Raw genomic sequence first — 17,827 nt, forward strand, 5'->3', positions numbered from 1 at the left:
TTCAGATCACATCCCTCTGGCTGTGGCATTAAATGAAACGCATTTACTTTTTCTCTGCAGGGATCTCCGGTGAGAAGGTCGAGATTGACCCAGTGACAAATCAGAAGGCTAGCACAAAGTTTTGGATTAAGCAGAAGCCCATTTCCATTGATTCAGACTTGCTGTGTGCATGTGACCTCGCAGAAGAGAAAAGTCCAAGTAAGTGGCTGATATTTGTTGTATTCACATTTAAGGACCCCCTATCTCTCAATTGCCAAAAAGAAGGAAAACAAATACCCTGGAATATTTTATCTCTGACCTAATCTATTATTTTAATTGATGATTAGCTGCCTGAGGTGTCCAGCAATGGTGTATTCCCCTTTCAGTTTTTGGGTTCAATTGCATGCTCTGCAAATTGAATGTGCATGTGTTCAGAGGGGTCTTCCATCACTTCAGTTCCTTTTTTAGAGCTGGCTGTCCAAATTTAACATCTCCCTATGTTTTTAGAGTGTTCATTATGTTTGAACAGAATACCTGGAGTAGGTTCAGCATTGTATGTGTATGGCCAACTTTTTGGTTGCACACCATTGTCACTGCATGCAGCCTCACATACACAAAGCTCAAGAGATTCTGCAGCTGCATCTCCCTCCTATAGTTACTGCATTATGGGGCCGAGGAGGCCTCTGAGCAAAAAAATGACCCCTACAGCCAGCGAATCGGAAAGAACTAGTTTTTTGATGCAATAAAGGAGCAATTTTTGTCTTGTAAGATACAGCACAGATTCATATAGGCACGTATATATTAAAACCTTAAAAGAAAAGGTACAATTTAATAAGATGTGGTGACATGAGTTGTGACACAGCTACTTTAGCGGTTTATTTTACCCTCTTTCTATACAATAAACCCATTAGCTTTGTTCCTTTCTTTGGTCTCTCTCTGTTTCTTCTCACTGGGAAGGGGGGGGGGGGGTCACTGTCTCCACAAGTTTTGAGCGCGATTCTTATCGGCCTGTGATATATGTGTCCCTGCATGGCTTACATCAAAAAAATGATTCCTGGGGTCCTCCTCGAATGAATTATGAGGGAGAAGTAGAGGATTGGGAATAGATAAGAGGCGAGACTTGTGCAATATATCCTCTTTTCTGTGTTTTATCTCTGGTAACACAAGCTCAGCCTATCTAGTGCAGGAAGATATTATAAATTGTACTTATGCACGCAGGCAGAGCAGGGTCAAGTGTATGGCTGTCAGAATGAAGATGTCAGCCCGCTAAGAGATGGCTGCTCGGTTCCGTGATCGGACTCTCTCCTGCTCTTATGGCGGCCACTTCGGTTTCACCTTCCCTCCCAAGGTCAGCGGCGCTCACAGCCGTATGTCGCCCATTCATTTTAAGTGTTTCAGCTATATTATTTCCCGTAACCTTGAAAAACTGGTCTTTATCACCTTACATATTCAACCTCTAGTACCCGGTGATTTAATATCCGTAGGTAGGTTTGTATTAAGATACGTGCACGCGAGGAGGGTGTGCATGTATTCATGTTTTCCCTGGATTTACTCGTCTTTAATGTCTAACATCACATATCTCGTCATAGTCCAGAGAGACAGTATGAGGAGCAGAGTCATTGAGAGTATATGGCGATAATGTGATTGTATCAGTCTACCGACCTCAGAATGACTGGTGTTGAAACATTAGCCTTCTAAACTCACACTATTATGTGCCCTACGAGTTTCTCTCTCCTGAGTAAATCAATCAGCATTTTCAGTGATTCCCTCTGTGAAGCTGACAGGCCGGGGCTATCTGCCTTGGAAATAGAGTGGAATTGAAAGTGCTACATAATGACTTTATTTCCCAAAAAGATGGCCTAGCGTTAAAGGTTTTATCTAGCAGCCCGGCTACCGAGACCTTTCAATTACGTCACCACAGCGCCGGCCATGCAGATATATAATGCGGCTTCCAACCTGACTGAAAGGGAACCATATATATTTTGTGGCATATCAGACAAAGCTTTTATCTTGAGCTAAATCTATTTACCTTGTCGCCTGCTGCAGACGGGTAAAGGTAGAGCCTTAACAGCCAGAGGCAGTGACATTACCAGATTTTAGTATAAAGTTTTTATTATAATAAATCCATAATTAAACCTTTGATGCAGGTGATAACAGTAAACCTTGTCATTTATTTCCTTAAGTAAAGCTGCTTCTCTATACCTTTTTTTCTGCTGCTTCTTTTTCCTGTAGTGAGCAGCGTATCTAAAGTACTGTACACAGCATAGAGATGAGGAAAGGAGGCTAATGATGAAATCTTTCCCTACATGATTCAGCTCTGTAAGTAGATTAGACTGTGTACGGAGTTAATGTCAGTGTCTAGGCATACTGTCAGGTTTTATATTCACATATAAGTCTTATTATCATTTCGAATCGCATAGATGCTTATTAGAGTAAATTAGGACAGATTGGACAATGCTTATTATCGGTCCAGATACCGATCTTTTTGGTATTTGTGGGTCTCCTGTCTTCACTAGCAAGGTGACGTTTATTAGTGGAGCCAATGACTTGTTCAACAATTCCGAAAGACTGATAATAAACTTCACTCTTGCGAAGACAGGAGACTTACCGTATGTATACCAACAATATTGGTATCTGGATCTTATAACACAATGTCCATTCTGTACGATTATACTCTAATAAACACCTATGTGATTTAAAACCATAATGAACACATCCATCTATCCAATTTTTTGGAGATCCGCAGACGCTGAGTAGCAGGACATCATTTTAATCATTTTAAATTAGTTTCCTATACGCCTTTAGTCCCAATAATTTTAAGTGTGCTGCATACTTTTTTATATAATGCTCTGTAAGGAGTTACCGTATATACTCGTGTATAAGCTGAGTTTTTCAGCACAAAAAATGTGCTGAAAAAAAACACACCTCGGCTTATACACGAGTCAAGTAAAAAATAAAAAACTTAATACTCACCCTCCGGGGTCCGGATCGCTGGCGCGGGTCCTGATCTTCGGCGCGGGTCCTGGCGGCTCCTCTCTTTTGTTCTGTAGCCGGCAGATCGCGTCCATGCGATCTGCCGGCAGGCGCGCACTATGATGCGGCGGTGTCACCGCTGATGACGTCATCAGCAGCTGTATACTACACCCTCGGCTTATACTCGAGTCAATAGGTTTTCCCAGTTTTTCGTGGTAAAATTAGGGGTCTCGGCTTATACTTGAGTATATACGGTAAGTCATTAAACACTTTATCAGGTTCCTTTATCTCTCAGCTGTCAGTGAATAAAGGACAGAAAGCTACTTAAATAAGGCAGACATTTTGGATAACAAAATCTTACAATTGGAATTAATGATGATTGGATTAATCCCTTTGACCCTGAGGGTCATTACTGCCTGAATGTCCAAGTCAGTTTTTGCAGTTCTGTTTTGCTGTTCTTTAAAAGACAATGGGCCACGTTTATCAAAAAAGCACTAACTGTACTATGTGCAGTTTGCCTGTGTAGTGTGCAGGGGGCGCCAGATTCATAAAAAGCGGGACATTGGGGCACATTTATTAACGGCCCGATTCATGGTTTTCTGTCGGGTTTTGATATTTTTTCCGTTTTGCACCGATTTCCGCCGGGATTTTGGCGCACGCGATCACCGGGTAGCATGCGGCGGAAACCGGGGACGTGGCCGTCGGAAAACCCAATGGATTCGTAAAAACCGCCGTATTTAAAAAAAAAAAAAAAAAAAGTGGTCGCACGCGCCATACTTACATGCACCAGGAAGAGATCAGTGAACTCTGACGCACCTCGGCGGACCTCAGCGCGGCAGCGACACCTGGTGGACATCAGGCGCAGGACCTTCATGAATCGCCGGAAGACCCGAACGCTCGTCGGAGAAGCCGCCGCTGAAACTCGAATGGACCGGTTAAGTAAATGTGCCCTATTGTCTTCATTAATCTGGCACCCCCTGCGCTGCTCTGGAAGTGTGCACCGGCTTTTTTTTGGTGCACCTTTAACATAGAGCGACTGTCGAGTTGCAGTAATAAATGTAGAGCATGCGCCGACTCTGCACCGGAACACCCCTTTAAGTACAGACACAGTGCAGCCACGACACAAAACTGGCGCAGACACTTCATAAATACATCTGCAAGCAGTTTGAAGAGGTTTACAGGCCGTCCCCTACTTAAGAACACCTGACTTACATACGACCCCTAGTTACAAACGGAACTCTGGATTTTGGTAATTTACTGTACTTTAGCCTTAGGCAACAATAACAAGCGGTGTCTGTAATGAAGCCTTATTGTTAATCCTGGTTCTTATGACAACCCAACATTTTTTAAATCCAATTGTCACAGAGACCAAAATAATTTTGTCTGGGGTTACAATAATAAAGTATACGGTTCCAACTTGCATACAAACTCAACTTAAGAACAAACCTACAGAACCTATCTTGTATATAACCCGGGGACTGCCTGTATGTAGCAATTTTTTATAGAAATTTTTACTTTGTTTTGTCTTTCATGACATGTGAGACTTTAACTTTTATTAATAGTTTTATTAATTCAATGGTTTCTTTAGAATTACGGATAAATGACAAAACACATGGAAAAATAATCTTTTTTTTGTCATTTGTCCCATTAAGTAGCAAAACTGAATAAACTTTTACCAAAATATGTTAAAAATATGTACATTGTCAATCCATTCTACATTTCGAGGTTCAGCTAAAAATGCTAAGGGAGCATGTAAGTCTTTCCTTAGCGCCTTCTACAGGCTGGAGGGGGGCATATCTTAAGTATCTTCTGAACCATAGTAGCTAAAACACAATTCTGACTTCATATTAAACAAGAGAATCTCCTATTTTAGGAATATGTAAGTTATAATTGGAAATGGAAAGGTATAAATAAAAATAAAAATTTTTTTACTGCAAATTTAAAGGAAACCTACCACTTACAAGTGGTAGGTTTAGGCACATATACATGGCACCAGCTCAGGGTGAGCTGGTGCCAGATCATATTTTTGTTAGGGGAACAAAGGCCCTATCGCCGTTTTATAAGTTATATTAACTTATAACTCGGCGCACCGATCTCCCCAGCACACGCGCGCCTGCGCAACTTAGCACGGGGAAACAGGCCGTGCTAAGTTGCGCAGGTGCGCGTGTGCCGGAGAGCTCGGTAACGTCACCGGCTCTCCAGCACTTTAGAATCCGGCGCACGCACGGGCACGCGCATGGTGCGCCGTGCCCAAGTGCGGTACGCCGAGTTATAAGTTAATATAACTTATAAAACGGCGATAGGGGCTTTGTTCCCCTAACAAAAATATGCTCTGGCACCAGCTCACCCTGAGCTGGTGCCATGTATATGTGTCTAAACCTACCACTTGTAAGTGGTAGGTTTCCTTTAACAGTGGATATCTCTGGTTCTGTGCTTCTGATATTATTTTCAAGGGGAGATTCTCCTGTTGAATTTCTAGGTTCCACAGTTCAGAAGATATAGTTGTTTCAATATGTTCCTTACAATGCAAAATGCGCGTCAGAATCATCATGTGTCATATTTATCCATGATGTAAAATTACGTCATGTATGTATATACACTTTTATATGCCTCTATGGCTTGTGAGAGGTAAATGACCCCCGATGTAGTCGTCCATGCAACAGCCAGTAGCCCAGATATGTTACGTGTGTGTGTATGTATATATGTATATATGTGTATATATCTACACGTGCAGTCCCCGGGTTACATACAAGATAGGTTTAGGTTTATTCTTAAGTTGAACTTGTATGCAAGTTAGAACTTCATATTTTAGAATTGTAGCAAAATTTTTTGTCCCAGAGACAATTGGATTTTCAAAAATATTTTGTCACGAAAACCGCTCCACCTCATTGGACTCGCTTGTATTTTTTGCTGACCCATTTTATGAGCAAAATCCGTAAAGTAAAAGTGTCTTTGTGCATTGTGTAGTGCACAGACGGTGAGTGAAGCCTGCCTGGCCTATCCCATCCAGTTACGACTCTGCATTTCCGCACGGTTGATCCGAGGGAGGTAGCAAGAAGATTGATGAAGATGCTGGATTCTGGGGGCTCCAGCCTCTGTCTGTGCTGGAAAGGTGGGGGCTTGGTAGTTTTCTTCTGTAGGGACCCTTTCATTTCTTCTTCTATTCTTTAACCTCTAACCTGGGCCTTCTGTTGGTAGCTGTCACTAGCTCTGACAGGTTGATTGATGTCTCTTGCCACAGAAGTGTCTCTGTGCCAGTCATTGCACACGCTCATATATGTGCACGTTTCAGCGGGGCCGAAGCGATGCACGGAGACACAGATGTGTATCATACATGGACAGAAAATAGCTTCTGTGACAAAACTACGGAAGCAATAATAAAGCAGCAGATTGAAAGCGGGCGAGCGGTTGCGCTGTTTTGTCTTCGTCCATCAGTGTTATTAACCCCATGTTTGCTAATCAGTCTGCAACATGCGACCGTTCAAGCAGTTAATACACTGGGGGTGGCCAAGTCGGTGACAATGTGATGCCGATGTTAGATTAACCGTGCGTGTTTGGAGCGGGTCCAAATAAATAATTAGAGAAGAAGAAAGAAGATGTGTTATGGTAACCCAGACTAGAGAGCCAAATTGTAAAATTGAAACTACCAGAGTTGCGTGTCCTCATCAAGTCCCAGGCCGAAAATGTGCCTCGAGCTTAAACTTGGCTAAAATGAAACCTAAATTATGGCTTGATTTAACCAAATTATCACTCCATTTCAAATATGTGGGCTCGATATGAGGTGAGTTTGATGGTAGTTTTCAGTAGAGTGGTCTCTGTGCTGGTCAACTTGGTTATTATGAAGAGTATCTCTGCAATATTTCTGAGCATATTTATGGGTTATGAAACTATTTGTGGACCTAAATCTGAGACCCTAAAGATCAGTGATGGTGAACCTTTTAGAGGCCGAGTGCTCAAACTATGGCCAAAAAACCTCTTGAATATCATAAAGTACCAATTTAATCATAAAGCCGCAAATTTCAATCTTGTTGGCGTCTTGAGGTTGCCAATAGGTGGAGGGGAAATGTGAAATATCATTGAAGCTTCCCTCCAGGATTCCCTTGAACAGGAAGAATTGAGGGGCAGGAGGTTCAATAATAATCTAGCCCCATCCAAACTTCCTTGCTCCTCATGCAGTGTTGCTTTAAAATAGCACTTCACACCGCACATCCTGGGCATCCAAGGACTGCAGGCGGAGGTGTTGAGTCACTAATCCTGTAATGGGTAACCCCCTTCCATAGGGTCGCCACAACTGCTATAGGGTGTACACTGAGAATGTAAACCCTGTTATTGTGACACAAGGGAGAACTGCAGCATTGGTTCACTGAGTTTCCATTCACAATGGTGTTAAGGGGACACCTTTCCTCTACTGTTTACGTATACAGAATTTTATGCAAACCTGAAACATGAAAAATTATTGAGATTATTATTGCAAATTACTTTACGTTGCTTAACTTTAGGGGTTAGCTACTATATATACAATATATTTGTTCCATGCATGTCTACATGTATATGTACCTGTGTCTTTGCCTCCTTTGGTAGCTCCCAGCCTTTTCCTGTTCTCACCATGCTTCCCTCTGCATATACAAACCGCTGTCACTTCTCTCACTACTATAGACCATATTCATAGCGTAGCCCACTATGTCTCTTTTCATTGTCCGTCCTCACTGACAGAGACTGGGAACAGGAAATAGGAGGGGTGTGAACAGGAGGAGTCATAACTTTCCTGCTACAGCTCCTCCTATTCATCAGACCTCCGACATGTAAACAAAAAATCATGGAGAGTTTGCACTCAGTACAAAAGTAAGTAGCAGGAACATGAATCACATGATGAATGTTCAGGGATTATCCACAAGGCAGTAAAGGCACATGTGCAACTTATGTAAAGGAGTGGCCAACCCCATTAATGCTATACAAGGAAAATGCCACTTCCATAATTGCCCAACCTGTAATACCAGAATTGTGTAAGGCACTTTCTTTCCAGGCCAGCTGCCATCTTGGAGAAACATTTTTAACATTATGAAAATTAGCTTCCTGGCTCATCAGGGCTGTGTCTCCTGTTTTCTTTCTGCAAGGGTGATCAGCCATTGTGTAAAGGGGCGCTGTTGGTTGATGCTGTGCATCGTAGAAAGATGAACCAGCAGACACCAGCTAGGGCCTTGGTGCACCAGGGAGCTAATTTGCAAAAGATGAAAACTGAATTTTGTATTAATTGATGCATTGCAGGGAAATGATAACAATGAAAGATGATAAAATGCTCTACACAATGCTGGTTTTATTTGGGGGGGGGGGGGGGCGCGGCGTAGTCGCCCACTTAAAATTTTCTGTAATGTCTGGATATGAGGCAATTTACCAATATACATCTATTAAAAGTTCTGCAATGCTTTTTTGATGTAAATTGTAGCTCTCTGGTTCAGAAATGACCTCATCAGCCATATGGAGGGTCAGATCCTAAACCATACATGACCTTTGTGGTCCTGATTTACCTTCCAGGAACTTAGGAAAGTTTTCATGAATACAATATTAAAGGACATCTACCACCAGATTACTGCTGGTAGAGTGTCCTAATTAGACTCCTCATTCAGTCTAGGTGGTTGGGGGGGGGGGCGGCGTTTTTAACAAGTTTTCGGGCATCTTTATTAATAAAATAATTTTGTAAAACAGCTGGAGTCTTCCCCAATTTTTAATTTATGCACACCCCCGCTACAAGCCTCCTCCTGCCCCTGGCTGGGGAACTAGGAGAGAGCACATGCCCCACTCTCTCTCTACATCCGACCATGACGCCATTGGCCAGATCGTAATTCCCCGGCCAGGAGGAGACTTACAGCGGGGGCGTGCATAATTTAAAAATCATGGAAGCACCTCTGGCTGTTTTCCAAAGTTATTATTTCATTAATAAAGATGCCGGAAAACGGTTTTTATAACGGCCCCCCCCCCCCATCCCCAAGACTGACCGAGCAGTCTAATTAGGACACTCCACCACCAGTAAACTGGTGATAGATGTCCTTTAAGGTCCTGGAAGGTAGGTTGGTCATGTACAGTCAAAGATCAAATCACCCTCCATTGCCATTTATTAAAATGAATAAAGGTTCAACTTATTTATTCATTTGATTCCATATTTTTGGGTTAATGTCAAGTAGACTGTTTTTTGCCCTTGTGGTCCAAGTATTAGTATGGGTGTAGTCTAGGGTATATCCACCATATTCTTTACAGGTATATCCTTCTTTATATTTTTGTTTATCCTTCTTTCTCTCAAGATCACCTTTCATTCCTTTCTTCCTGCTCGTCACTCAGATGCTATTTGTATCTCCTTTACTAAATTTCCTTTCTATGTCTCCAGTGCCCTCTTGCTTATCACATCTCCGAGCATTGTTGTACCTTCTTATTATCTCTTCCCTCCACCTCTCACTTCTCTGGAGGATGAGGGACAGCAGTACACTTGCTCGCATCCTGGCAGCGATAGAGTTAAAATGATAAGGGGGAAACCTGCTATAGAAGGAGTCAAGCTATTCATGTGTAAAAGCTGCTGTTCTGGTGTCTCACCAGTGAACGGAGAACACTCTGTAATTTCTTTTTAATTAGCTGCATGTAAAAGGTCACTAGATTTCCCAGCATGTCCCCCGTCACTGACGTGACACCATGGTACCTGCCATCAGACCCATTTCCACCGTATCCCATGTTCTGAGCACCGAGATGTTTCTCGCACATGGCTGTCGTGTAAATATAAGAGCTGCCCTTTTGCAAACTGAATCCTTTCATGTTGCATCAAACAGAACAGCTGTTACATTCACGGCCTGGAAATATATTGCAATAATAAATATAGTCTGCGCTCACGGAACGGTTGCATCTGCATCGCCAGAGGGGCCTCCAAAGGATTTTTAAACATCAGCCCCCATTTGATCCATGACCCTTTTTGTGCGTTGCTAAAATTGCCTTACTGACCCCCGTTGAAAGTCGTGTTCAGTGTGGAGTATTTTGCAAATCTAGAGAATATCGCCAAATATTAGTAATATTTTCTATGGCCCCTCTTTGCTCTGTGCTGCTGAGGCTTCCTCCTTGTTCACCACTGCTCTGCTACTCCTAGCATCGCACACAATACCTTAGGTCCCCTTAAAGAGCCAGAGCACCAAATATGGACAATAGTTAGCACCCATGATTCATTGCACATGACCCTGATATCTAAATGTTGCATGGATACTAGCGTGTAAAGATGTTACTGCAAAATACACGCTAGTATCCATGTATGTACCGTATATACTCGAGTATAAGCCGAGACCCCTAATTTTAACACAAAAAAACTGGAAAAACCAATTGACTCGAGTATAAGCCGAGGGTGGGAAATGCATTGGTCACAGCCTCCCCAGTATATAGCCAGCCCCCTGTTGTATACAGCCAGCCTGTCAGCCCCCTGTTGTATACAGCCAGCCTGTCAGCCCCCTGTTGTATACAGCCAGCCTGTCAGCCCCCCGTTGTATACAGCCAGCCTGTCAGCCCCCCGTTGTATACAGCCAGTATGTCAGCCCCCCGTTGTATACAGCCAGCCTGTCAGCCCCCCGTTGTATACAGCCAGCCTGTCAGCCCCCCGTTGTATACAGCCAGCCTGTCAGCCCCCCGTTGTATACAGCCAGCCTGTCAGCCCCCCTGTTGTATACAGCCAGCCTGTCAGCCCCCCGTTGTATACAGCCAGCCTGTCAGCCCCCCTGTTGTATACAGCCAGCCTGTCAGCCCCCCGTTGTATACAGCCAGCCTGTCAGCCCCCCGTTGTATACAGCCAGCCTGTCAGCCCCCCGTTGTATACAGCCAGCCTGTCAGCCCCCCGTTGTATACAGCCAGCCTGTCAGCCCCCCGTTGTATACAGCCAGCCTGTCAGCCCCCCGTTGTATACAGCCAGCCTGACAGCCCCCCGTTGTATACAGCCAGCCTGCCAGCCCCCAAAAATAATAAACTCAGTACTCACCATTCCAACAGCCCGGGCAGCTCCGCTTCCATCTTCATGTCCGCGGCGGGTCTGCGGCATCTCCGTCTGCAGCGCCTCTTCTCCTTTAGGCCAGCGCTAGGATCGCGATGTCTCAGTATGCACGGCCCGATCGGCACATAACTGTGACATCACAGTTGCTGATGTCACAGTTGTGTGCCGGCCGGGTCGTGCGTACGGGGATGTCGCAGTCCTAGCGCCGGCCTGAAGGAGAAGAGGCGCTGCAGACGGAGCTGCCGCAGACCCGCCGCGGACATGAAGATGGAAGCGGAGCTGCCCGGGCCGTCGAAATAGTGAGTATTGAGTTTATATTTTTTTATATACCCGGGTATAAGCCGAGTGGGGAATTTTCAGCACAAAAATTGTGCTGAAAAACTCGGCTTATACTCGAGTATATACGGTAAGTATTTTTGGATTGATCAGGACTGGTTAAACTCTCTGAAAACGGCCCATGAGCTTTGTTCCTGTATTCCACAAATTCTGATCTAACACATTGGGGCACATTTACTTACCGACGACAATGCACTGTGCCGCGGTTCACAAAGATTGTGTGCCCTGCATGTGTCACTCCCCTGATCAGGTCCGCCAGGGTTCACCATCTTCTTCCTGGTGTATGTAAAGGCATTGGGTGCGACACAATTTGAATATTAAATCCAGTCTGAATCAGTCAGACCGTCAAACGGCATGGCCCCTGATTTCTGTTGCATGAAACCCAACATTTAACATTACTAAAGAAGACTAAAGACTCAGGCTTGCCATCAGCATAGGTCCAAGATGGTCAAATCTAATGCAGGTTGGGCCATCAAGGTTGCTGGGACTTTAATGCCACAATTTACCTACTCATAGTTATCCATAAAGTTGTCACTATTCCTGGTTTCTAAGTAATCCTATACTTTTGGACATGGTAAGTTGTAGAAAGAATCAAAAAATTTGACATGTAGCACAAAGCACCCATAGACTTCTTGTCTATGGTAAAGAAAGTGGAGTGAGGATTGTGGTGGATATTTATGCCCCAATTATAGAGCTGGCAGCACTGTCCCCATCACTCTACCCAGTAGGTATGGACAATGGAGATGCGCGGCACACTATATAATATTAATTTGTTGTGTTTAATGACATCTTGTCAGCATGCAATATGTAGCCAGAGGACGTAATGGAATTGGAGCGGCATGTTACACCTGGCTATCTATAGGAAGGTTAATGATGCGCCTTTATGATTATGTTTGGGTGCAGCTGGGGACAGGCACAGACAACATTGACAGGATGCTCGGACAGCCGTGAGGAGATGTGACATTAGACAGAGACTGATATGGACACGATGCTTATATTGACCTATTTTTGGAGAGTCTCTTCTCCTCTTGTCTCTCCCCATCTACTCTGGTAAAACCAGTTACGTCTTCTATGCACAATCTAATTTTTTTTTATCATATATTCTATGTTTTTAACTATTTATCTGAGCCTATGACACTTGTAGTAAGCTCGTGCTCATCCTCGTCGCGCTCTCTCTTGTTCTCCCACCTGCTTGTACACGCTACACCTATTCATCATCATCTCGGCGAGCAGTAAACTTTCCAGATTGTCTGCGAGAAAAGTCACGGCTTGTCCCTATTAGAATAATGGGATGTGTTAGCTGGCTTGAGTCCTGACACACAAGATACACAGTATTGTGACTCCCACTGTCACTCTGTCACAACTGCTGATAAAATAGGCAGTGATTTTATAACTACTGTTTAATTTGATGGAGTAATCTCTGCAGGACCCTGGAGGAGCAAAGTGCATTGGATTGTCATCCACAGGCAATGCCTTGTGCATTGGGTAGAAAAGCAGGAAAACAAAGGAAATGTATTCAAATGTGCAGATCTGATCAGGTGAAAGGTAGAATTTAATTTGCTGACATCAAAGGTTGATATAAAGAGGGTGAAGCAAATCACATGTATGTAATAACTGGCGGACAGAAGTTTTTCACCCCTTGTCTCTGGTATAGTTTTTGCATGCTTTTCCTAATGTGTTTAAACATTTTTTTGTAAAAGCCTCATGTGAACCCAAAATTACCAGTATTTCCACGTACAAGGTGTTACACATACCCTATAGTACCTAACCTCAGCTTGTCTTTGGCTCTTCTTCTGTTCATTCCATTGGATATCACATGGTATTATCAGACGGAGACTAGCCATTTAGGGGAGCTGTCATCTTCTGTTCATTCCATTGGATATCTCACTTGACTTGACTTGATCACATTTACTTTACTTACCTGTTGACGGCTACTGGCTACATTTTTTTGAAAAATACACGTCACTACCACCAACTATTTGAGACTAATCTGGTTCTGGAGATTCTATAGAATTCTAAACTTACAGCTAAGTTATGAGGTTTGTATGAAGGTAAATGGGTAAATACTAGAAGATGCCTTAGTTTTCACACCCTACTTTAGCCACTGCAAATTTGATGCATGCTTAGACACTTATCTTCCAAAGAAGATAGAGGGAAGATTTGAGCCAATATTAGATATTTCCAGCTTTGTTCATACTGAGGACTTTGTTCAGATGAGGACGACTGTCGAAGTCCAACACGTCTATTAAGTAGCAAAGATTTTAGGGAACCAATGTCTATGTAATGCAGAATACAGTAAATTGGGTCCTCCAGAGCCTATTTTTTCCATATAGCTCATCATGAAACCGTAGCTAAATCAAATAGTATCTCTAGCACTGGAGCACCCAACATATCTGTGTTACTTGGACATTGATCGTTTTGTAAGCTTTGTACTGCATTAAATTCTTTAAATCAGTTCTATAGTTCAAACCTTTATGGCAGATTATTCTGGATGGGAATAACAAAAAGGAATTATCCAATAGAGAATAGCCATTTATGGGAGCTGTCATCTTCTGTTGCCCAAATTCCAGCATAAAGTAATAACTGATGAATTTGGGCTGTTCCACAGGTGAACTGTAGAATCACCCAATAGGCTCCCGAATTAGTCTGGCCTTAAGCACCTGCATGGGTGGTAGATGGCATAGTACAATTGCTGTACTTCAAGTAGATATTCAGCATATAGCAACTCACTATGCACTCACATAATAATGTGGTTTGAAGAGCTATTTGGGCCTGAGGGTCCAGGGCTAGTCAGCAGGTTTCTGGCAGGACCGAGGCTAGGAAGCAAGATATTACAGGTGGTCCCCGGGTTACGTACAAAAGATAGATTCTGTAGGTTTGTTCTTAAGTTGAATTTGTATGCAAGTCAGAACTGTATATTTTAAAATTGTTACCCCAGGCTAAATATTTTTGGTCTGTGTGAGTCATGTGAGGGTTGTCATAAAAATCTTAATTTCAGACACCTTCGATAACTCTTACAGCTGATCTCTGGGGCTTAAGTACATCAAATTTCCAACATCCAGAGGGCTGTTTGTACCTAGGGGTTGTCTGTAAGTCAGGTGTTCTTAAGTCGGGTACCACCTATACTTCTGTTTTAGGAACTTGAGAGTGGGTCTCCAGTAATATTTGCATGTAGCTTTACAGTGGTGGGCCCCAAAAAGAGATTTTTAGTTTTGGTCCCTGGGTTTCCCGGTCTGACATTGGTAACAGAGACCTTGATGCAATTTCTCCCTACAAACTGGTAATAGAGAGAAAACTGTCAATTGTCAATAAAAGAAAACCCTGGAAGTCATTAATACAAGTCCCACTTTACAGCTGACAACAATGTATCATCAAAGGTTCTAGCGCAGTGGTGGCGAACCTATGGCACTGGTGCCAGAGGTGGCACTCCGAGCTCTCTATATGGGCACCCAGGCCATCACCCCACCGCAGAAATCAGCAGACAGGACTCAAGGCCTCTTGCAGTCCCAGGCAGCCCAGACCCTAGAAGGAAGCTACAATGATAATCCAAACTTCTTCTCCTTCTTTCTACTGTATTGGCGTCCTCAGGTGCCTATACAATTTAAACCTGTGACAGAGCAGGGAGTAATAAGTTACCGCTTAAATTGTCATGTTGGCACTTTACGACATAAAAGTGGCTTTTGTTTGTAGTTTGGGCACTCCGTGTCTAAAAGGTTCGCCATCACTGTTCTAGCGTGTATTCCTGCGGACTTGGGTGCCCTGTTAACCCATAGAATTGGAACCCACTATAGAAGGAACCATGGTACCTACTGTTAGGTATGAAACTGTGTCGTCTGACCTGTCGTGAAGCTAGATTGTGTCATATATTACTGGAAAAGTCATATTTTTAGGAGGATGCTTCTTCTGCTTAGCTCAGCGCTGCTTCCCAGTATTTCCCCTACACCCATAAACACGCTTCCACCCTCCATTACATTTCTGGTAGGTGCACGCAGTATAATATCCATATTTGTTAGGACACTATTCAGCATTTCTTCTCCATTCTAAACACTTCCATTCCCCTAATTACAGAAACAAATGATTCTGCTGGAGGCAGCAGCGAATATATGAAGCAAAGTTTAATTTGTGAAATGATTTAAGGAAGTTATATATTTGTCCCCCTCTTTAAATCATTAAGCAGCAACAGGGGAAGATTAATGCTTTGTAATTATATTTAATTATACCGTTCCATGATAAAATGTACCACATTCACAGATCGCTAAATGTAATAAAAATGACCCTCCGAGAAACTCTACCTTGGATCATGGAGGATCGTGTGAGGCTGCTGAGGAGCAAAATGCAGCACAATCTACTTTGGGAAGATTTAACCCTTTAACTGCCATATATTAGGACTATAAACACTGATTACGAGAAGAGAATTAAGACTACATCTTATAGATTGGTGTTATAGTACTTGCCAGAATTTTAGCTTTTACATTTTCTAGGGACCAAAACCAGGACTGTTACTCAAAATGTGGGACTGCAGCATAAAAAGTTTTGCTATTTATTTCTGTGCGTGTAAGGGAGCAGGGAAGTTCCAGCTGACATCCAGAAAAACAAGTCACTGCCTGGAAAGCTCATCGTCCCCAAAGCCTAAAGTTACCCTTAGGAGCAAATGCAGGAACTTGGTCCTAGGCTACAATGATCAGCTGTAACAGTTATCACAGGTGTCTGTAATGAAGATTTATTGTTAATCCTGGTTCTTATGACAACCCAACATTTTTAAGATCCAATTGTCAGAGACCAAAAAAGTTCTGGCTGGAATTACAATGATAAAATATACAGTTCCGACTTGCATACAAATTCAACTTAAGAACAAACCTACAGACCCTATCTTGTATGTAACCCGGGAACTGCCTGTATATATGTGTGTGTGTGTATATATATATATATATATATATATATATATATATATATATATATATATATACAGGCAGTCCCCGGGTTACGTACAAGATAGGGTCCGGAGGTTTGTTCTTAAGTTGAATTTGCATGTAAGTCGAAACTGTATATTTTATAATTGTAGATCCAGACAAAAAAAATTTTGGCCCCAGTGACAATTGGAGTTTAAACATTTTTTGCTGTAATGGGACCAATGATTATCATTAAAGATTCATTACAGAGACCTTACAGCTGATCATTGCAGTCTGGGACTATAGTAACATCCAGAGAGCTTCACCAGAGGTCAGAGGGGTCTGTCTGTAACTATGGGTTGTATGCAAGTCGGTTGTCCTTAAGTAGGGGACCGCCTGTATATATATATAGGCACATTTATGGCTCTCACCCTATACAGTGTCATTCCATGAAAGCTTCATATAAAATCTATTATCTGTACTCATGGAAACCTTGATTTGTTGAATACATACTTATTGGGGCAAATTTACTTACCCGGTCCTGTCACGATCCCCGATCCGGGCGGTCCGACGAAGATGAAGTCCGGCGCAATTCACGTAGCCCGTGTGCCCGAGATCCTGCATGAGACCCTGCTGAGGTCTGCCGGAGTTCACCTTCTTCTTCCTGGTGCTTGTAAGTGCATATCTTGTGACACAATTCGAAATGTTGAATCCCATGTGTAGTCCGAATCCGTCAGGTTGTCCGACAGCCCCACCCCCCCTATTTGTATCGCGTGCGACACAATCCCTGGCGTGGTGCGGCGCAAAACGGAAATCGTCGGGAAACCCGGCAAAAATGCGCTCCGTGGACCCGATTGTGTATGGTTGCTCTGAAGAATATGAAAACATTAGCTCCTCTTTGCTGGGTGTCATTCCATAGCTGGAGTTATGGCAGTGTAATTAACCCATGTGTGGAACATATGTGTATATATAGAAAATGAAATCACAACTCACAATTGAGAGATGCACTCACATTGATTTGCTGATCACTTCTATACGCCAATACCCAGTGCATCTGTTTCTATGAGGCCTTGTTACTGGTAAGGGGTTGATTTTGAATTTAAATTATAATCCTATAAATCATTGCGATTTTGCACTGGTTGTACTTGAGAAGAAAAGAAAATCTCACGCGCCCCCGGGTCATAAAGCTGCAGCAACCGTATCTATAAGTGTTCTTTGTCTGACCTATTAACCACAGCCATGTATTAATAGTTCCTTTGACGTGTAAGAACATTGGTTCAAGATCATTGGTAGGGCCAGACATGGACTGCTGCTCTTGTCATGTGGTGGAGTAAAGGGGTCCTGCTTTATCTTAAACAACTTGAGTATTTCACTTTCATTTATTTTATTTTTTCAAATCTATATAATAACAAGGAAGCTTGAAATTTTATCCACAACCAGCTTTTCTTTTCTCTGTGGGCTGGATCTGGTACTATAGCAAAGTATTGGGGCTGAGCTATGATAATCGATTGAAAATAAGGAGTTTTTGAGGTTTTTAAAGAGGTTGGCCACTTATAGGAAACTTAGGACCCTATTGGAGTCACCTATATTCTACTTACCATAATAAAGTTTCCGGATCACCACTGGGAGCCACAGATCACAT

At 42.9% G+C, this 17,827-nt stretch overlaps 1 protein-coding gene across 2 annotated transcripts in view; it reads left to right on the top strand.

Annotated features, from left to right (window-relative positions):
- Window positions 1-17,827, top strand: part of MAPKAP1 (MAPK associated protein 1) — a 120,164-nt gene that overhangs the window by 97,336 nt on the left and 5,001 nt on the right. For both annotated transcript variants that reach the window (XM_072123720.1, XM_072123721.1), the window contains exon 10: window positions 61-198. In XM_072123720.1, the coding sequence (XP_071979821.1) occupies window positions 61-198 (138 nt within the window). The remainder of the gene's footprint in view (window positions 1-60; window positions 199-17,827) is intronic.

The sequence above is a fragment of the Engystomops pustulosus genome, chromosome 9, assembly GCF_040894005.1.
Source record: "Engystomops pustulosus chromosome 9, aEngPut4.maternal, whole genome shotgun sequence".
NCBI lineage: Eukaryota > Metazoa > Chordata > Amphibia > Anura > Leptodactylidae > Engystomops > Engystomops pustulosus.